Below are 22,249 nucleotides of genomic sequence, written 5' to 3' on the forward strand. Positions count from 1 at the left end.
TGTATCTCTGCATAAAATTGAGATAAAGTCTGCACTTTCTATGTCAGGAACTGTTTTGACATTATTTTTCCAGTTTAACTGTTCTAGAATATTTCAAAAGCACTTCACCATCATATTATACCAAAAAAGCAAAAGCCAAGTTTGCTAAAAACTCCAAGCTCAAGTGAACCACATTTTTGAAAAGCCAGCAGAGATCCAGTGCTGACTGTGGTTCTCCTTTGCAGGAAAGCAACTCGGCTCTTTCCACAGTCTAATCTGCAGGAGTTTCACAGCAAACTCTGTTCTAGTTTGAAGTGAGGAATGCAGAGGCTGTAGAGCATTCTGAGGAGAGCCTGTGTTGTTGTCATGAGAATGATGCTGTCTCTAGTGAAAAGCATGCTGCACCTGCACTTTTCCTGGGTGCCCAAGCAGTCCTGGCATGCAGGGAGCAGAGCAGGACCCAGCTCCTGGCTGTGGCCTGGGGAGCTCTGCACTTGTGCAGCAGGGCTGTGAACCCTTGTCTGATTCAGCTGCTCTGGGGGCTTCATGAGAAGTGTTTGGATTCCAGCTGTGGCTCTGGGAAATGCCAGGACTGCCTTCATTTGCCTGTGCCCATGTTTCTCAGATCAGCAGATGTTTCTCAGATCAGCCTAACCTGATTGGAGTGTCCTGCTGCCACCCTTGCCCTGTGTCTCACACCCAGCAATTTTGTTGGCTTAGACTGACGTGGAACTGCAGCTTTTGGAAAAAAGCTTATAATGTTCTTCTGGATTTTAAAGCTTGCTTATCAATGAGCAGCAAGAAACCATTGTCTGAAACTTTTCAAAACAGTGATGGCAGTTTGAGCTTCAAATTATATATATATTTAAAAAAAGTTAGGTCAGGTGTCTTCCTCAACTCCTTTTGTATCTTCAGTTACAGAGCTGATGTAATTGACTGTTTACAGTGTTTTTATTTTTTTTTTCAATTTCTGAATTAATTTGCTTCTTTACAAAACTCAGCTCTTGGCATTAGTGAGGGGAGTGTCTGATATGATCTCCATCCTCTGGCATCTGTTCCCTCCCCTTCTGTGTGGGAGCAGTGCTGAGGCATCTCCCAGCAGGTGATTAAGGATTGCTGCCCTCTGCTGTTAATGATTTACCAGCCTGGCTCACCCTCGGGCTTTATTTAGCACTTAGGAATTATCAAACTTATTTCTGGAGCATTGCTCATTCGTGGATGGTCATTTTCCTGGGGAGAAACTGGGCAAAGCTGGCAGCTTCCCTTGGGGAGGTGGTGCCATCCTGCCCTGACTCAGGGATGCCAGCAGTTGTCCATCTGCCTTTTGGCAGCCCCTGCTTCCCTCCATGCTCAGCTCTAGGTTGAGCCTTAATTTAAAACGTTGAATAATGCACATTCAAGGGGTTTGTGAAGCAAGCAGCTGCAAGGCAAACAAGATTTTTTCCATATGGTGTCATATAGCCCAAATGTAAATGTACAACAATAGTAACAAAACCATCGGTATTGCTCAATTCAAGTGTTTTGGAGAAAGCAGATGGATTACAACAGTCATTTCAAGGTTTTTCTGAAAGCATGGTGAATGCTCCTCAAAGTGTGAAAAATATGATGCTAAAGCAAACACTAGTAATAAAATTAGTAAAAATATAATTCACAAAATGTCAGGTATACTTCATCATGGGTAAAGATCTTGAAAGGCCTAAATGAGTGTGTAGTCCTGGTTTCTGCACATCAGCTTTTATAGCTTGGATATCTTTTCACCATTTCCTAGGTACCTTTTCAGATTGAATTCCAAAACTGAATATGTTAACAGATGGTTAAATTGTCTAATGGGAATATTATTCATCCTCTGAACTGAAGAACAGAGGTTGTAGGAGTGAGTTCTATTTTGTGACTAAGATTCAAGATGCAGACAACTTTTTGTACTTCAAATATTAACCAGGTTGGGCTTTGTCCCTTTCAACTCCCTGGGTTCAGGTGCTCATATGGGAAGTTATTCCTTTCCTGCTTGTATGCAAATTAAAAAGCTCCTGTCCTTGAGTGGAACTTTACCATGGCTTTTGCAGGTGTTGAAGTCGAGGTAAATTTTAGAAAACAGCAGTATCAGCACAGTTAAAAAAAAAACCCAAGAAAACAACAAAAAACCCCCTGAAAGTTGAGAGAAGGTCAAGTTTGTGGTTGCTACCCCTAGAAAATGAGCTTTGCTGGGAGCAGTGGAGCTGCAGGAATGGGTGTTCCAGAGCACCCCAGTTTGCCTGGGCAGTGGAGGGAAAATCACTGAAAAGTTTAGAAGTTGCCCAGCTGATCATTGTTCATTCTGCACGTGGTGATCTGGGAGTTACTGCTGACTGGATTTTTGTGGTGAGAGTGAGACTCCTGAGCATAACAATTAAGAACATGGGAAAGTAATACTTAAATATAATCAATCCATGTAAATGTACCTCAGTGTGCAACTCACAGCCAGCTGAAGTGATTTGGAAGGTTTTATTAAAGCACAAATTAGGAAAAGGTATAAACAAGTAGACTTGCTGTGAGTTTTGTATTAAAAGTTGATGCAATTACCTCAAGTAATTGAGTTCAGTGAATGTGACATTGTTGCTGTTGTAGCCTGCATTGTTTGCATGAGGAAGCAGTGATTTTTGCATCAGGAAATGTAGTGATCCACAAATACCTTTCTACTGTTTTCATGTGCAAGATTTCAATTACTCTGAATATTAGCTTGGCTGAAAGAAACCTTTTGAGATAAAGAATTGTCTGGTGCAGGTGCATTAGTATATGCTGTTATTTTTGTGTGATTTACTGTCATCATCTGTCTGTGCTTATAAAAGTAGCCAGATGCACAGAGTAAACTAAGACTGGGAAGAGTGACTAGAAAATGATATTAACTGTTGATGGACTGGCAAGGCTGTGTTTGAAAGGGAGAAGCTCTATCACTTAAATCTTCTAAGTACAGAACTAAGTCAGTAGGAAATAGTTCTCTGGTATAGATGCTGAAGAAATCCTGTGGTTTGTGTTGACATTATAACTAGGGGAGGGAGATGATCTGCAGCTGTCTTAAATTGTATATGTATTTTAGATATAAAGGTTAATTTGGTATCCTTTATCTGCAAATGTTTCCCCAGAGGTTTTTGTGAAGCCTTTTCCCTTGGGCTGCTCCTGCAAACAGGGACTCAGTGTCTTTAACAAGCCAGGAAGGTACAGATCTTTCTGTCCTGTGTTGCTCTGGCTGTCTCATAGATGGCAGAAAGAATAATGCTAGAGGACTACAGAATCTACAATATCTTAAATTTCCTTCCAGAGAGGTAAACTACTTTTGGGTTATGTTCTGAAATCAGCCTGGAAGTGCCATTTCTTTGTTAGCACAAGAGATTGTCAAAATGGTGTGAGGATCTGTGGCTACAGAAGTGCCTTGACTTTGCCTGCAGCTCCTTGCAGTGTCTCTGCTACCTGTTAGATGTGCTGCTTATCTCGAGTGGCTGCTGGCAGCAGTGGAGCTGTGCACCAGAAGGGAATCTGGGAAGAGTGCTTGCAGGGCCTGAAGAAATGCAGTGTGCTATCTTGTTTTAGTATTCTGTACTTTGCCCAGAGCAGTTTGAGTGACAAATGCAATGTAAGTGTAGAGATGGGGTAGATGATCCTGTTCCAGCTTCTGGCAGAGATTGACAGTACTTAAATGAGAAGGGGAAAAAATGTTCTCGTACAAGTAGCTCCTAAAATGTATATGGAGTTTCAGAACTTCTTGCTTGCCTGGCTGTCTCTATTAAAAACAGGCTCAGGCTTTACTTCATTTTTCTCTCCAGTCTCAATTAAAAGGTTTATTTACCAGAGTGCTAAGTGGACATCTTAGCTTTGCTTTCAAGATGATAAATTCCATCCTAAGCCCAGGTGAGGGGAATACAGGAGAGGTGTAAGGAAGGACCTTGAGATGAAAGGTTGCTGTCAACACCTGGATGTGCAGAACCTGTCAGGCTCAGGTGGAGCTGGTTCAGAACAGCCCATCTGGTGCTGTGTCCTAGGTTTGGGACCAAAACAGCACAGACAGAAAGAACCCCCCCAGTGCTTCAGCTTTTGCTGAACAGCCCTTCCCAGTCTCCAGGATTTCTGCTTCTTGTGAGCTCCCTCCAGGAGCAGGGGGGGTGGTCTGGAGGTGGGGACACAGCTGGGACAGCTCATCCACAGTGACCAAAGACATTCCAAAACGTTTTACATCATGCTGAGCAGTCAAGGCAGGGCTGCAGGGTGGGGAGGAGCAGTTTTTCCAAATCATCGGGTGCTCAGAAGCTGGGTATGCATTGCCCTGCTGATGCCAAAAGATGGCTTTTTTATTTGTTTCTTTATTTTCTTTATTCCCATCAGTTAATACATTGTCTTTATATCTCAACCATCAAGAGTTTCTTGTTTTTGTACTTTTGATTGGCTACGTGATCCTGCTGGGAAAGAATGAGTGGGGACTGACCTGTGAGCTGAGGTTTGTCCTCTCCTCTGTCCCATGGATTTCTGAATGCTTCTCAAATTCTGTCCCCCCATGAGGTCTAGACCTGAGCTCCTTTCATGACTGCCTTGTGTCAAAAAGCAGTCATGAAAGGAGCAAAGTTCATGAACCAAATGCTTCCTCGATAATGCCTGTTGATATTGGTGTGCAATACGTGCAGGTTTTTGGCCATGAATAAAAACATAATGCTGGGTGATGGTTGTCAGCAGGATTTTCCTGCTTAGGAAGAAGTGAGGAGGGAGGGAGGGTGGTTTGTGCATCATCACTTCAGTGCCCTGAGCCAGTTCCTCTCCAGGCTGGTGACTCAGTGGCCAGCAGCAGCTGGCAGGAGGCTGCAGGAGGTGCTGGGCAGTGCAGGGCCCTGAGCTCACATCCCGTGGTGCTGCTGACGCACGGCCGGCCCTGCGCTGTCTGTGTTTGTTTGGAAACCCTGCCGGGAGCCCTGGCTGCTCCTTTGGGCAGCACTGGGGCTGCTGCAGCTCTGAGGCTTCGGGGGCATCAATTCCATACCCAGAGGATAGGGTGCAATGGGATGCAGGCTTGCTTTTTCACAGAAAAAATGGGCATTCTGTGTCCATTTCCCTGCAGGTTTTTAGAACACTTAGTGAAATTGCAAATTATTTTTAATGTTCAATTACATGAAATAGACTCCTTTTTCTGAAGCAGTAGGTAACACTGTCTTTTTTTCTTTGATTTGTGTGTGTTGTTTTTTGTTTTTTTTTAATAGAATATTCAAATAAAAACTTTGGCAGATGATGTGGTAAGGTCTTTGTAGCATCTTAATTTGCAATGGTAACTCCACGCTGCATGCTACTTTACTCAATGTTGTGGACAAAATAACATTCTTATAAGGATATGAAGCATTAGATGGCAGAAAATTGAGTGACTATTCCTAAAGATCTTAATTTGTGGCTTCAGTTGAAGAAGATTAATCATGATTTCTATTTGGAGAAACTTCCCTAAGCACATTTGAAATACTTTAGTAATACTGTGGCTATGTTGAAACTGTTGCTCAACAGTTGAAGTGTTATTTCTCTTGACCTTCTCTTTACCAGTAAATGGTCTTCAGTGGCTCTTCAAAGCTGGTTGCCACATGATTCAAGTGGAACCATTTTGGGTAATAAATGTCCACTGAATGCCAAGGAACAAGTGTGTGTTCAGCAGCATTAACTTGATAAAGCTGAATACTTTGAAACTGGTTCCAAAGCATTTTTTCAGAAAATTGATTTCATTAAAATTACCGCCTTGTATTATATATATACAAAATAAAGGCAGACTGGTTCTTTAGTTAATGATTGTCTGCACATCTGAAATGAGGAAATGGTGCCTGGAAATCACACAGAAGATTCCTTTGTGTCTTTCCAGTGATCTCACCGGTGCAATCTAATTGAACAAATTTGGTGTTAATAAGTTACACTTGAAACAGATGAAATGTGGTGCAATTGGATCTTAAATGACTTTTTGTGACTGTTGAATGGTCAATATAAAACTGCATTGCAGGCACTGTCATATCCTTGGCTTTTCACCAGGCTATGCCCTAATTTTAGTTTCCAAAAGTGTAATTTAAACTATTCTAATGAGGTAGAAAATGGATTAAAGTTATGTTCTTACTTTGTCAAAGACATTAACGGTATCCTTATAGGTATTGTGCTTCTGTCCACAATTATAAAAATATCTAAGGAACAAAACCTCAAAAAAAGTTCAAAAGAAGTTCAAAGGGAATGCAGCTTATCTAGGGACACTTTCCTTCAGAGATTTAAGGTAATCTCCTAGGATCTCAACAATAACAACAAAAACAACGAACAACAAAAATTAATAAAAAGAAACAAAGCAACAGAAATATAATCTTTCTTCTCCATACTGCACAGCTCTCACTCTAGTGTCTCCACTCTGGACTCATTAATCTAAAATGAATCAATTTTTGCAAACAAAGTCTGTCTCCATCAGACACTTCACACCTCAGAGAGGTCATTTTGTTGCAGCCAATATAAATTTTGGTTGACAAGTTCTGGTGGAGATGACAGTGACTGCTCTGAGTGATCCTGGTAACCCTACATAAGCTGCTGTTAGATGAAAGCACATCTTCATAAGGCTGTTGAGTGTCTGAAACCAATACAGGAGTATTTGTGGATGCAAACAGTTCTTTGAGAAAAATTGCTGTATGCATGATGTTCTCAAATTGAACATATATATGTATATCTATAAAAATAAAGACAGATATTAAATAAAAGAATTCGGACTTTCTCCAGAATAGAGTTCTATGTTATAAACACGACAGAAATGGCCTTATAAGGAAGGTGCTGGTTATTTCCAACATTAACCCAGTAACTGAGCATGCTTCCAGCCCAGGAGTGGGGCTTGGTGTCAGCCCTAACCCGGGAGCCCTGGCAGTGCCTGGCCGTGTGTTTAACCCTGGGGGCTGCTGTGGGAGCCACCCTTCACCTGCCTTTCTCAAGCTCAGCACTAATTCCACGAGTTCCTCCTCAAAAACTCTCCAGGGGGTTCTGAGCTATGCTTGGAGCATTAATTCCTCTACAGACTTTCTTTTACTTCAGCAGGATGTTTTATAAGCCTGATGAACTTGTGAGTACCTCCTTCCCCACGCTGCCTTTTTTAGTTACCCTATAGCCCTTCAGGTGAAGGAACAGTGGACATTGCCTTTGTGGTACCATATTTATTCACTGTCAGGATAATTAGTAATGGGAGAAGATGAGCTGAAGATTTTGAAGTGCTAGCAGTTTAACCTAGCTGGTGCAATTTTGGATCAGTGCAAATTATTTAAATCCCTTTTGCATGTGACCTGTCATGAGTTTACCTTATGTGTTATTGTCTTTCTGTGCAAAGTAATCTCTAAATATTAGAGTACTTTTACTTACAGTTCAGTTTAACTCTGATGCTTGAATTAACTAAAAACATGTGCATTTTTGCTGCCATCCAATTGGCTGCTTTTCTCTCTTTCTATTTCTGCTTATTTTGGAATGTCTTTGCAGCGTGACAGAATCACAAGCTTCAGGAAATCAGCTGTGAAGAAGGAGAAGCCTCTCATTCAGCATCCTATTGACTCCCAGCCTTCCATCAGTGAGATCCCACATGCCCAGGCACTTGTTGATGAGCGCTGCATGAACTTATCAGAGAAAGAAGTTATGGATCTCTTTGAGAAAATGATGGTAAGATGTGCTATGGGGAGAAGTGTCCTGTTCCACTGGGTAGCTCTGCTCTGTTCTGTGGAGCTGTCTTTTGAAGGATTGGATAAGTGTTAATTAACCCTTGCTTGATTGGCTCGTTAAGGGATTGGTTTTTAACTTTTCCAAGTAACGGTAATTGAAGCAGACAATGGGTCTGTCTCACAGACACCTAGGTTCAGTGACAAGGCTGTTCACCAGGAGTGATTACAGAGCATTGACTGCTCTTAGGTGCCAGTCTGAAATTCCTTTGACTTTTAATGGCAAGCCTAGTCATGACTGGTAATGACTGCATTGTATTTAATCAGTTATCAGGTTAAAAGAATTGTCTTAATAGATTTAATCTAGCAGAGCATTTTGACTTTTAGGCTTATTTTAAATACATCAATTGGAACAGTTTCAGCTCTATCCCTTCCTCAAGCTACTAATCCATGTAATAACAGCCCTCTGATTAGATAGTGCAGGAATGGTGTCCACTGTGATAAGATTTCACTAAAAACACAGCAACATGTCAAGAGCTGGCACTTCTGCATCAACTTGAGATGTAGAATTGTTGTACTTGTCCTCTAGATTTACTTCTTGAACCAAATTTTACAAATGTTAACTCCCTTTGATTCAGTTTAGATTTTGGGTAAGTCTCAAAAACAATGAACACTTGAGGTGACAGAACTATAGGAGAATATCAGGGCAAAGTCAAACACACACAGGAAAAAGTCACTTGTTTGTTTGAAAATTAATTAACAAAAGCAGCTTAAAAAGAACAAAGACTGCTGAAAACCCTGAGATGTGTTCCTGATGTTGTGTGCTGTGGTTCTTTGCAGGAGGACATGAACCTGAACGAGGAACGAAAAGCTCCTTTACGGGACAAGGACCTGAGCACCAAACGTGAGATGGTTGTCCAGTACATTTCTGCTACTGCCAAATCCGTAAGTACTCCCTGAGGAAGGAGCTTGGCTTGCAGTCTTGGGCTTTTCAAGCTTGAAACTTGAATTTTTTTGTCTGGATTTATCTCAGAGTGGTAGGAAGAAATAAATGTGTGCTTGCTAACACACTTGTGAATGCTTGCAGCTGCATCTGAGCAGTTGGTTTGCATTTGCCTTGCTGGGCAATGTCAAAACTTGGTCCTTTCTTGGAAGCCATAAGAAATTGCAAATCCAATGATGTAGAGTCATGGATGGAACCTGAGCATATTTCTGTGCAATTCATCTTCAGAATTTTTGGTACCCAAAGTTTCTTTGTGGTTTCAGTAGTGATGTATGTGCTAGACTCCTGTAGTGAAAGGATGGTCATAAAACCAGTTCCAAATTACATTTTGAATAGAAAAAATGTTTTGACTTTTCATTGATGTCGATTATTCTCTGTAATTTAATTGATTGATTAACCCTTCATGCAGAATTTTTGAAGTCTGTCTTCCTTGGGGTGCAAGAAGTGCAAGGAAATTGAAGACTGGGTACACAGACATTTTTGGGGTAGAGAAATAAAATTTCAAGTAGTGAAGAGCTGCAGTTTATTTTCTGCAGTTGAACTTTTGTACTAATTAGTTATAAAATACACCAGCAATGCTTTGTGTGTGTTGAAAGTTGACTGTGGCAAATATAGAAATAAGTAGAGATTATGTTGGTGTCTGGCTAAGGAATCTTTAAGCATAGACTGCAAGCAGTACAATTGACTTGTTAACCTTGAAAATCACCTCTGCAGAGTTAAATTTCAAAAATTAAGATGACAATGACATGCAATTATTATGCAAATGCCTTGCCTGAGACATTATAAACTTCAGTGAGGAGAAGTTTGTGTTATAATGGTGATGAAATGGTAATGAAAGTGGTGATTTAAGTTCTGAGAGGAGTGATGTTCCTGCATGAGTTCATCTTAAAGAAAATCCAAAGTCCTTTAGCGTGTGCTGGAAGGAATCCAGTGCTTTAAGCATGGTCCAAGTAAATGTACAAATTACTGGAGAATTATTCACGCTTAGGCAGTGAATGTTATGAACTATGAACTAGACTGTCTTTGGGAACTGTTAATTATGCTTTGTAAGGTTTTTATCTTCACTTCATGATCAATATTAAATCTGGAATTTTTTCTTAGTATGCAGAAATACTTTAGTGAAGCAGTAGATTAAGGCAGTAGAAATGGAAGTATTTGCATTTTCCCCCAAAATGCAGTTGAACAATGGTGATGTCTCTCATGTACAGTGCAATTGAAATGTAGCTGCCTCCAGCCCCAGAACTGTGCAGCTGAGTAAGGAAAGCATGTCTACCATTGCATGGCTCACTGCTGAAATGTTCATGCATTGCATTGCTCCCCATGTGTGCTGCAGCATGGGAAACAGAACTGGCAAGACATTTGCCTAAATGTACTAATAATTTAAAAAGAAGTCATCCTAAAAGGTCCTCATACATGAGTGTCCACTTTGGGCTTAAGTCAGCACCAACAGTGTGGCTGTTTTACACATTGCAAAGTGTTTTTCCTAGAGGAAAAACAACTCATATTAAAGTTTGTGTGCTTCAGTATGTCCTCCTTGCAATTGAATCACAGCATTTGAATGGAATCCTCCAGAAATACACATTACCTTTCTGTAGTGTTATCCTAATTTAACTTTTAAATAGCTAGCATCTTGATTGTTAAAAAAAAAGAAATTAAAATACAGAGGTTAATTTTAAAATGTTGATTGGGATCTTATGATGGCGCCAAACCTCATTTTCCCTTGTGATTTCATCTTCTGTTTAGTGCAACTACTATTCTGCTCAATGAATTCAAGCCCTACTCAATCTTGACTGCATCATGAATTGTCAAACTTTCCTTTCTTCAGGATTGTCTTCCATGAAAATGCTGGTTGCATTCAAAATGATCTGTCTTTAAATTTGCTACCTTTTTCTTTTGTCACAGATAATTATCTTCCCTTTTTACCCTGCAAATACTTGGACCTTCTGCTTAGAGCTCACAAAACACATTTAACAGTTGATATGACTTTTCTTGCAGTTCATTTCATGTTTGTTTTAATTAGGCTTTTGAGCTCCCTCCCTTCATGTGAAAATATCACTCTCATTTGCTGATGTTGTCTTAACCAAATTATTTTCGATTTGGTGCTTCATTTTCTCTGCCTGTGTGCTGTCTGCAGCATGTTGACCATGCTTTTCTGAAACACTTGTCTTCAGAGTTCTGAGAAAGGAACTTTGGGTTTCACTGGGGGAAGAAAGTTTTCCTTGGCCTTGGAGGACATATAGAAGCTGATGAGCTGGATGCTTTCATGGGAAGTGATTTTCTGTGCTTCTCATTCCTTCTCTCACTTGAAGAGAAAGATTGTTGACCATGGAAATTATACCTGAGAACTGGTGAAGGACTGAAATTCTGTTCCAGAGCTGACCCTGGTGACATTTTGTGCTGTACTGACTAGTTGAACATTGGTGAGAGGAGAAGATAATAGAGCAGGAGAGGAGATTGTCTGGTGCTGGCAATCCCTTCTTGTGCTTCTAGGGGCAACTTCTTCAGGAAGAGAACTGTTGGTTGTGAGAGACTTGCAGGCACTTTTGTTTCTGACAGAGTTCCTAAAGGAAAAATGGAAAAGAGTAGAAAATGAAGCAGATAGAGGCTGAGCAGAGCAGTGGTGATCAGAGGAAGTGGCTGTGCAGTGAACTGGCTGCTGGCAGCCTGCAGCAGGTGAGCTCAGGTGAGCAGAGCAGGGCAGGCTGCACTGCTGGAGCCAATGGCCACGGTGCTCCCAGCAACTGGGCATTTGTGCAGGGTGACAGAACGGGCACAGATGTGCTGCCTGCCTGCACTTTCCTCTGGGGAAAGTCACCTTTTTGTTCATGAATACAGAGAGATGCTGTTCCATGGTGAAGAGGAGATGGCATTCTGAAAATCACTGTTTAATTATCCATGTAATTAAAAGCATCCATACCGAGCAGCTGAATAAAAATGTCATGTGAGATTTTCTGAAATGCAAGTCGGAGTTCTAACTGTAGGCTATGTTTTTGATTACAAAAACTTAATTAAATTCAGTGGTGACATCATCTAAACAGATCAAAAGCTCCACAATAAAAGCAGTTGTTATACATACAAGGAAGTCAGTATGCCATTAGTGTTCTCAGTGTCATATGTAAAGTATCTGACCTGATAATTTTAACAAATGGCATATTTAATCTTTCAAGATGTAGCTGTCAAGACAGGTATTCAGTTATTTGTAGGTAAATGTGTCAAATACTGAAGATTCAGCAGCAAAACATAAGAATTTGAAATTGTTGCTCCTGCTGTAGAGCTGCTGTTTTCCTGTAGAGAAGCTCTGACCCCTAAACAGGTTGATAAAGTAATAAAAGAATGTAACTACTACTAATGATTAAACACTGAAAAATGTGTGTGCAACTACATCCTACTAAGTACTGTGCTGTGTTTATTTATGTTTATTATTATCTTTTTTACACAATAACCTCTCTTGGCTGACCACTGCATGCAGATAGTCGGAAGTAAAGTTCCGGTGAGTACGAACACCAGAGTTTTGTTTTCCCTTATGAACTTCCCTTTTTAGAGACTAGGCTGGAATAGTTTGGATTTTAATCTGGATTTTAAAAGTTCAGCGGGCACAACTGAATCCTTGTTTTATCAAAATAATTGTCAATCATGTTGATCTTAGCAGAATGAGATCATTGCTTTCACTTTTGAGGGATTTCTTCAAGTTTTCAGGAGTCTATTTCTAAATCCTTCAAACTCACTGAGCTCATCTCTTCATTACGAGCAACAAATACAATTTAAGCTTGTCTTGCCTTTTATTGAAGGCAGGCACTCGAAATTTAAAATTGACAATATTTGGCTTACTTCGTTCTGTTTAGATGGGGAATTTTTTATGTTCCAATTGTTGTTATTCATAGCTTGCCTTGGAAATGCCAACTTCAGCAATCAATGTGACAATAAGATTAATTTAGAGGATTCAGGAGGTCAATATGTTTAAGATCACTGAGAGCATAACTTTTCTCTTATTAAGGACTCATCTACATTTTATGTTGTTTTGATTGAATTCAAATATTATAAACAAATATTTGGGATTTAATTTGTTGGAGTGAGTTCAGCAAGTTTTTGTTTCCTTGTATATAGGATTTTTTTTTAATAATTACATATGGTTTTAAAGTAGTGGTTGAAAGCAAAAATGTTCTTTTAAATTATGGATGGACTTTATTTTTGATTACAGCTAAAACAGGCTTTTCAGGTACAGCAAGCCTTTCCACTTATTCAGTAATTATCATATTCAGTAATTAAATTCTGTAGTAGAAATAATAGGGAACAATCTATGACTTGAAACTGTCTAATCGTCACCTCAGATGTAGTTAGGTTTTTCTCCTACACACTATATTCTTATATATTTTTCTCTTGGCTTTGTTTTATTCAGAGTGGCCCTTAAAGAGACTTGTGTTCACCAGTACTTTTTAGTTTTGTGCACACTATTGACTGTTCCCCTAATTGAGGAAAATATCTTCATTGTGCTTATGTATTTATAAGTATTTGATTTTTGAGGGGACAAATTACTAATTTTCCAGTTCAGTGTGTTAAAACCAGTTTCAAAAAATCCCTGCTGCTGTGTAATTTCCTTTTGGTATGAATTAGCCTGAACAGCTGCTTTGTGAAGAGGTTATTTTATAAAGCAAGCTGATATTCCCAGAATGGGTAGGGGAGAAATTCTGAGATGCTTTCCTCCCCATGCCTTTGAGTTCAGGGTCTGAATGGAGAGCAAGAACAGCTCTGCATTAAAAGCATGTTTTTGTGCAAATAACTTGCTAAATACTAAAACCAGAGATGCTGTGCCTGGTGTATGGCTTTGCACATCATTGCTTGAAGAGCTCTTGCACCTCTGTGTGCTTCCTCCAGGGTTCATCCTTTAGGAGCTGCTTGCTTCTGCCAGCACGTGGAGCTGTTTCCTTCAAGATCTACAGATCCACTCTGATCAGGGAGGAGAGGAGTTTTGGGATGTTCCTGGTAGTGCTGTTGGGTTGTAGAGATGGCAGAGAAGAGGTTCCCTGTTCATGGGAACTTGGGAGCTTGAACTGATTTGAATTTTACATGGGATCCTCAGCACTGGAGGGACTGCTGTGTGGTGCAGGCTCTCATTTGAGCTGGCATCAGGGAATCATCCTCTGCCTTAATTGTAACACTGAAGGTGACCAGTCATAAAGGAATTTCTCAGATTTTCATTCTTGAGCATTGGTTTAATCTCTGAACATTCTGATGTGGGACCCAACCCCCTTCAGTTTCTTTCTACTTCCCTTTTGCTTCCATCTTTATTAGGTGTTCTCCTGTAAACATTTTTCACTGAGACCTTACACCTCAAAGTAAGTGAGAAATGTTTGTATCCAAATCTGATCCATGTAAAGGCATAGCAATTCTTAAAAATAGTATTCCAGTCAAACTCTTTGAATAGGGAAATAAAAGCAGTAGCACCTGGTTCAGCATTCGAGTTAGCATGGCTAGAGGTGAGAGTGGATTGAGACTGAGACATTCCCTGATTGCAGGGAATAACAAAGTAATCCTGGTGAGCTGAAAATTCTCTGAAAGATTTCAAGAATGGATTTTTATGAGCTGTCTTGAGTCACCATCCATTTTGAAGAAGGAGGAAAATAAGGAAGAGGAGTTGGTTCCTTATTGCTGTGCAGTTCAAGGTGCTTTTTAAAGAGCCAGTGAAGAAATCTGCCTGTCCTGCAAGCTGTGGAAGGAGCCTTAGCAGAGCACACTGCCAGTTCCTTGAACTGCTGATTGTTTTTGAGGATGCCATGGGTCTTCTGCAAATGAGGGACTGGGCAGAGCAGAGGTGCTTCACCAATGGCCTGCATGGCACAGAAGGAGGAGGCAGCAAGATCCCAGCTTGGGTTAAATATGAAACAAAGAGCAGCAAAGACTTGAGGTTGCCGCATTCTGAACTGGAGTCTCCTGTGGAGCTCGCAGCAGGCTGCAGTGAAGGACAAACTCATGCTGGGAGCAGCCACTGCCTTGCATTCTGGAGAGCTGTTCAGAGTCTGGCTCCACAGGCAGTGGCATTGACTGAAGTTGCCATTGCCTCATCTCTGCACATTTTGTGGCTCTGAGCAGCATTTCTGTTCTCTTCTTTTACCATTTGAGGAATGGCTGAAATGACAGCTGGATCTGTACTGTGTAGGTGATGTGCATTATTTGCACACAAAATCTTTTCTGATTCCCATCCATCCAATGGGTGGGATAAAGCTGTTCCTTTTTCCTAGTTCTTTACCTTTTGGTCCTTCAGAGTGATGATTTTTCTGAATTTTGATGATATTTGATATGTTAATCTGATTTACAATCAGCTCCTACTCCTATAAATATAACCCCACCCATTTATTCCTTTTTCTTTTGGTGGAAGAGCATCTTTGTTTAGGATGTTGATGGAGACTGATTCTAGTCCCTCTGTATCCTTCTTACTCATCTTTCCCTGGTCCTTTGATGTGATGCCCAGCTGAAGGTGCTTTGCAGGTCAGCAAGGAGCAGCCTCAGAGCTGACCCAGTGCAGAGGACCCTGATGTCTCCCTGCAGTCAGTCTGGGCTGGTTTTGTTCTGAATCTGAAAGTATATTGTGAACACAGCTCTGGTTTGTGCCTGGAATCTGCCTAGGTCTAAGTCATTAAATTAAATTTAGCTGAGTCTTTTTGTCATCAGCCATACTTTGTGTATTTTTGGAAAATGAATGGTAAGAATTTGAAGAGAGCAAAGCAGCAGCTTCATAAGAAGTGGAGCTTTGTGAAAGAGAGACAAAAAATGGAATATTTGTGGTGGAAGTGATACAATTAAAACCAAATACATCTAAATCCTCTTCTAGGACAGGCACTTGCTAGTGCATTTGCACCCATGACATCTTTATCAGGCTCTCTTCAACAGACCCTTCAGAGCTAAGGAGCTTTAGGAGCTGCAAATGAATCAAAACCACTCTTCTGAGATAAGCCTGCTGCAACTTGTCAGAGCTGTACAAAAGATTAGTTGCACCTTTTGGAAAAGTGTTTTGTCTTTTTCAAGAGTTTGAATACTATAGCTCTGAAAACTGATATTCAGGTATTTAGTAGTGAAATACTGTGTGAGTAGTTATTCTTCTGTAGTGGCACTTCAGCAGGAGGGAGCTCTTTGTCAGATCACCTGTATGATTTTTTTGCAGCAAGCAAGAGCCTCTAGAGATCTCTATTAGGGGTCAAACATGACCTATGGTACAGCAAAAAATGGGCTCAGGAAGTTGCATGAACTGGGTTCTTTGTATGTCTCTCTTTATGATTGTTTCCAATACACTCTCATTACATATGTTAATACAGCTGAATGATGGAATTAAACTTTTCTATTCCATTTGCAGTACATGCACTTTTATTCCAAGTGAAAAAGATTCCAGCAAAAATCATTATCTTTGTGATGTAAAACCAAAAGTATTAAACACTGATGACAAATCCAAGTCAAATCAGCTGTCTTGAATACTTGTACTATGATTTGGAAATTGCTATGGAAATATTAGTCCTCTATGTTATCATCTCAGCACTGTTTGATCACTAGAACACTCAGCAGCATTCTGCCTTCTGTGCTAGGGGGGACTAAAAAACAGCAAGCACGAGTGTACCCTGTCCTCACAAGAGTACATCCACGAGCTGCGGTCTGGAATTTCAGATGAAAAACTTCTCAATTGCCTGGAGTCTTTGAGAGTGTCTCTAACCAGCAACCCAGTCAGGTAAGCAGAGCAATTTCTGCAGCAGTTTTCATCATGCTGTTTTTGCTAAGCAGGAGAGTTGTGGGCTTTGGGGTTTTTTGGAAAGCAGAGCCATTGTGCTAATGCTTGTGGACAGGAGAGCAGTGCTGTCAGCACCCTGGATCAGGAGCAGTGAAATGGTTGCAGCTGTCTGCAGGATCTCCTCACCTTTCTCTGTGGCTTTCAGCAATTTGTACTTGTTGGAACTGTTTGCCTTCGTGGCTGATCAGATCTTTTGGGAAGTGAGACCGAGAGTGAAGCCTGTGAAGGGATGCACAAGCAGTAACGGAGAAATAGCTTTGCAAGTTCTGCATTTGATTAAGAAATAATTAAAAGCATTTTCTCTGTTTTTTTTTTTTCCAGCTGGGTTAACAATTTTGGACATGAAGGTCTTGGGCTCCTGTTGGATGCATTGGAAAAGCTTCTGGACAAGAAACAGTAAGGACCTGGATCATTTAAAGGGAGGGATGGGGAGGTTGTGAGGATTTTCCTTATGTGATTTTCCTCTTTGCTTTCAAGGCAAGAAAGTATTGATAAGAAGAATCAACATAAACTTATCCAGTGCCTCAAAGCATTTATGAACAATAAAGTAAGTATTATTTTAAATTCACATGTTTTATCATGTTTGGGTTTGAGTTCAACATGTATATAACATGGTAAGTGTGGGAGAGGGAAGGAAAGCTTTTATATCCAGTATTTAACTCTTTGGGAATGCCAGTCTTGAACTTAGTGTAACTTCTCTTCAGAGTCTTCTTCATGAATATTTCTGCATTTTTTCTTATCTTTGTTAAATATTACTGATTTTTGGAAGTAAAATATTTGATAAAGAGATAAATAGTATAAATTTAAGGTAAGTAAATATGGAAATTAATTACTTGGAAGCTTAAAAAAAAAGCTTTCCAAATTCAGATTTCAATACATGATTGTTAATATAATGTACTTTTCACCTGATTTAAATTGAGTAGCATTTGATCTCTTTTTAGCTGCAGTTTTTTAAGTTGGTTGGTCATGGGTAAAGGGTTAGGTTAAGTTGTATCTGATTTGTTTCTAACACAGGTTACTCAGGTTTACAGATTATGAGTACCTTCTGGAAGCTGATGTGTAAAATTTGTAGTTTTGCTTTATTCATAGCAAAATCTGAAGTCTTGCATTTATATGTCCTCCCCAGCAAATAAAACTGCATAAAAGTTACTTTTAATTACTTTTGCTCAGTTTAGAAAAATCTCACAGAAGAACTTGTCCGATGAATTGGGAGAAAAGCAGATTTTTCGTACTTCTGAGGTGTTTCAGATATAGACAGAAAATAAAACCTGACTTGTCTTTTGGTGGGTGCTGATTTTTCAAGGTCCTGGTGTCCCGAGGAGCTGAATTTGGTTCTCTCTGTCAGGGGAAAGCCTCCAATGCAAGACTGGGGACCCTGACTTGTGTCCCCAAGCAGTGATGGCCAGGGGCTGGTGGGGTTTTGGGGGGTGCTCTGGGATGAGGGGTTGGGGGAATCCCTCAGGATCTCAAGCTGGGGATGAATTTCCAAGGCAGGCACAACCTTTTCACCACGAGCTTTTTGTTTCTGCCAGTATGGTTTGCAAAGGATCCTAGGAGATGAAAGGAGCCTCTTGCTGCTGTCAAGAGCAATTGATCCAAAGCAACCCCACATGATGACTGAGACAGTGAAAATCCTTTCTGCTATCTGCATTATTGGGGAGGAAAACATGTAAGTGAGATATTGAAGCTGTTTTTTTCTTGGTGCTCATGAGTTGTTAGTTTGGACGCAGGTGAGAAAAGTTGTCAATGAAGCAAATGTAACCTGTTAAGTGTTTAATAATGTGGTTTAAAATTAAAGAGACTTCACCTGTAGTGTTGCCCTAATTCAGTATTAAATCAGAGGAAAACAAATGAGCAGAGACCTACAGACTGTGGCTGAAGTGGAAGGTGTGAAAGGACAAATCAGCTCTCTACCACAGGAACCAGGAATTTACATTTACAGCTGGGCTTTGGAACAGTTCAACTTGGAGTTATTTAGCACTTGGCCATGAGATTTTTAAAACAAAGATGATCACTTGTTCCTGTAATTTCACCACTGTGTTTATTTACTGAAGGTTAAAATGGGCAACTTCTTGTCTTCTATGCAATAAAGGGATTAAAACATTCTGATTCCTGAAAGGACATTTTATTAGAATTTCCAGATGTTAAACATGTCCACTGTTATCAAGTGCACAGTTTGCAAAGGGAGGGATTTTTTCCCCTCATTCATTGTTTGCTGAAAAAATAATATCGATATTTAGTCACCCCTTTTTTCTCATTTCTACATTAATCTTGTAGACATTTATAACACTTGCTTCTTGGATTGTTTTCATCTTCTGTAGATAAATGCATTTAAACTCTGTCAGTGCACCAAGCCTTGAGCTGTGTGAGTATTGGGCTGAGAATGTTTACAAGGAGTGAGGTGGCTGTGCTGTGCTCTCCTGACAGTTTGTGTCTCTCTTAGCCTGGACAAGCTTTTAGGTGCTATAACCACTGCTGCTGAGAGGCACAACAGGGAGGAACGTTTCTCCCAGATCGTGGAGGGCTTGGAGAACCACGAGTTCATCCAGCTGCAGGTGAGTTGGTGTGTGAGTGCTTCAGTGAAAGGCTGAACACTGCCTATGGCTTGGTGATCCCTGATTCACACACACCTTTTAGTGCTTTCATCAGTAAAAGAGGAGAAATACACACCACTGGCCTGCTGGTACTAGATTTTCTACTTGTTAGTGGAGGGAGCCCAAGGAACTCGCTTCTTGTCCCAAAAATAGGATTAAGAAATCTTGACCTGCCTAAAGAGAGTGATTAGTGATATTTCTTTCTTGGATGCCAGGTGTAATGTTCAGGTCCCAGTGCTGGTACTTTAGGCAGCAGTACGTGTGGCCTCTCAGATATTCAGATATATGCAAATTATGGCAGCTGTGGCATGGGGTGTGCCCATTTTTGGCAGGGTTCCTTTTGGGATGAGTGGAGTGCAGCAGGATATTATTGGTACTTCTGTCAACAAGGACTCTGCATTCCTTGCTGTGTGTGTTCAATATGTGCCATTCACCAGCCACCAGTGCCTCTCTGAGGGTAACCTTTCAAAACTACTTTCAAAATTATTTTTATAAAATAATAAAATCATCTGCGCCAGTGGTTTTTACTGTCATGACTTAGATCATGTTCATTGCTGCATATGTGCCCATGGATAGAGGATTTTTGTGCTCTGTGGGCACCAGAGTTTTGGTTGGCATTAAGATGTGAGCATTTTTTAGTTGGGATTGGTTGGGTTTTCTTGGTACAGCCATTTTTGCATAGAGGCCAAGTGGCTGAATATCCTAATAAGGGATGACTTTGACTTATGGCCTTCTCATTATACACTAATTATGCACATTTTGTACTAAAATTTATTTTTCAGCTACCTTGGCTGAAAGATATGGAAAAATACAGGCAGAGCAGGTATCCTTGGGATGCCTTTTTCCAGTCCTGGCTCAAATCCACATCAGCTGTAGCTGCCTTAATGCTGTGTTTACCATCAGCACCTCTTGTTTCAGAGCTGATGAGTAAATGATGGCCAATAAGTGTCTATAAATGACATTCTAATCTTAATAGTGCTATCACTGGAGAATTCATTCTGGAGTTGTCTCCCACTCCGTGACCTTGTTGATTTAAGGCAAACAGCAGCCACCACCCCCATTCCTGCCAGCCTCCCCTCCCAAAGCTCACTGATACCTCAGTGAAGGCACAACTGCAAGACTCATTACCGTGCTTCTGACAAAATCCTTCTTTGCTGGGAATGTATTAGCACAAGCCATTAAGGCAGAGTCTCTCTGGCAGAAGCAATCAGAGCAGATGGCACCTCTTCTCTCTATTAATTTCAGATTGGACATGTGCTTTGGCTTGTTAAGTCATGTCATAGTAGTAAAATAACAAGAATCATTCAAGCAAGCATGATGATACTGCATTATCTGAAGATGCAGCTCTATCAAGAGAGTGCCTTTGAAAGGGTGTTTTAATAGAAATTTGAGACTCCATAAGGTGTTCTATTAGAGCTAAATAGTGAATGTAATTAAAACAGGAAGGTGCTTTTTATCTGATTTTTTTCCTCTGCAGCTATTGATTTTTTTTTGTCCTACTCTAAAGCTACTTCTATTTGCAGTTAACATCTTTTACCAAACTTGCTATTTCCCTTGAGTCCCATTTTAGTCTTTTAAAGTGGATCAGCACTTTTGGTGTTGTGTTGTTGTCTACCTGTTTTCAAATAAATCAATTCAAGTGCACAGCTGTTCAATTAAAGCATTAGCCACTACCCTGAGACCAGGCATTTTGCACAAGTGCTCTGCAGGAATGGCAAAAACACCTGGTGATGTGGCTAATTTGGGTATGGGTGTTTATTGGGTGGTTTTTAAGTTGTTAGTTGTTGTAGAAACAGTTTGCTTTCCAACTGGTGAATGCTGAGGAGAAACAGAAGGAGGTACAATGGGCACCTTCAGTTTGGGAGTAACTAGGGCATGATTTTGGGGTGGGGAGGCCCCTGGCAGTGTCCCAGGCCAGGCTGGACAGGGCTTGGGGCACCCCTGGGCCAGTGGAAGGTGTCCCTGCCATGGCAGGGGTGGCACTGAGTGGGTTTTGAGGTCCCTTCCAGCTCAAACCAGTCCATGACACGATTCTGATTCTGTAATGATCATTCTTGTGGTACTCTTTTGATACAGTGGAAACATCCTGATATAGAAACAGAGCAGTATTTGATGCTGCTAAAATAAACCCAAGTGTTGCATGTGTGCTGCATAATAAATAATTTCCATCTCTGGTTTTATAGTTCAACTGAAGGAGTGACTGAAGGTATTGATTTGCATTCTGTGTTCCTGGTTGCAGGTGGCATGTATGCAGCTCATCAATGCCCTTGTCACATCTCCTGATGACCTTGACTTCAGGATACACTTGAGAAATGAGTTTTTACGTTGTGGCCTGAAGAAAATATTGCCTGTAAGTCCTTTGTATCCAGGAGCTGGTCACTGTCTACTGTGGATGCTGAAGATAACCTGAGTGTTTAACCAGGACAGCAGATGGGAAGGATTTGAGGGTGCAGAGGGTCAGATTATCAACCCAAATCTGCTCTCAGCCTGCAGAGTTACAAATTCAGATTCTCATGAGCTGAAGAATAGTAGCTGAAACAAGTCAATATATTAGAAATTAAATGAGGGTAGCCAAATGCTGCATAATGAGCTCAAAGCACACGCAGTGAATGTGAATCTGGCTGTGGCACCAATCTTGGATTAACTTTTTGTATATGCTGTTCCTGTTGTTTTCTGTGAAATCTGTTTTTTTTTTAATCTGCCTGCTGAGAATGCATTGGGACATTTTAAGGAAAAATCAAATCAGAAATTCATTCTGAGACTGCATGTCTGTGTTCATGCAGCTGCACAGACAGGAATATTTCTGACTTGGGGAGAGATTTGTAACTCTGAGCCAAGGAACCATTCTGATGCTTACATCAAAAATAGGTGTATTTAAGGTACTCATCATTTTCTTGCAAAAGATGAGAGAAATTTTAGTACCTGCTTATATTTGTCTGAAACAGAGTTTATTCTGCTATGACTTTTAAGATGTGAAGTTTCAAATTGTCAATTTGTCAGGAACAAAAACTTCCATTTTTGGCTCATTCAGCCTTGACATGCTTTCTGATGTGTGATGTTATTTTTTCTTAGGTTTATTTTTAGGTTTATATCATATAGATAGATTAATAAGATCTAGTGACTTTATTTGCTATGGAACATCTGAACAAATCTTTTTACACTTGTTTAAACTTCTTAAGCTCATGTCAATTAATGTTTTGAAATATACCTATTGTGGTTTTTGAATGGAATTCTGACATTAACAAGCAGG

At 40.4% G+C, this 22,249-nt stretch overlaps 1 protein-coding gene across 4 annotated transcripts in view; it reads left to right on the forward strand.

Annotated features, from left to right (window-relative positions):
- DIAPH2 (diaphanous related formin 2) overlaps nucleotides 1–22,249 on the forward strand; it is a 173,772-nt gene that overhangs the window by 10,695 nt on the left and 140,828 nt on the right. The window contains exons 2-11 of one of the 4 annotated variants that reach the window (XM_077185821.1): nucleotides 5,196–5,228; nucleotides 7,459–7,635; nucleotides 8,472–8,576; nucleotides 12,104–12,124; nucleotides 16,206–16,345; nucleotides 16,727–16,801; nucleotides 16,883–16,952; nucleotides 17,938–18,074; nucleotides 18,849–18,960; nucleotides 21,239–21,349. In XM_077185821.1, coding sequence (XP_077041936.1) covers nucleotides 5,196–5,228; nucleotides 7,459–7,635; nucleotides 8,472–8,576; nucleotides 12,104–12,124; nucleotides 16,206–16,345; nucleotides 16,727–16,801; nucleotides 16,883–16,952; nucleotides 17,938–18,074; nucleotides 18,849–18,960; nucleotides 21,239–21,349 — 981 coding nt within the window. The other 3 variants (XM_077185823.1, XM_054641276.2, XM_077185822.1) reach the window with 3 other exon arrangements.

Source organism: Agelaius phoeniceus, chromosome 14 (genome assembly GCF_051311805.1).
Source record: "Agelaius phoeniceus isolate bAgePho1 chromosome 14, bAgePho1.hap1, whole genome shotgun sequence".
NCBI classification, from domain to species: domain Eukaryota; kingdom Metazoa; phylum Chordata; class Aves; order Passeriformes; family Icteridae; genus Agelaius; species Agelaius phoeniceus.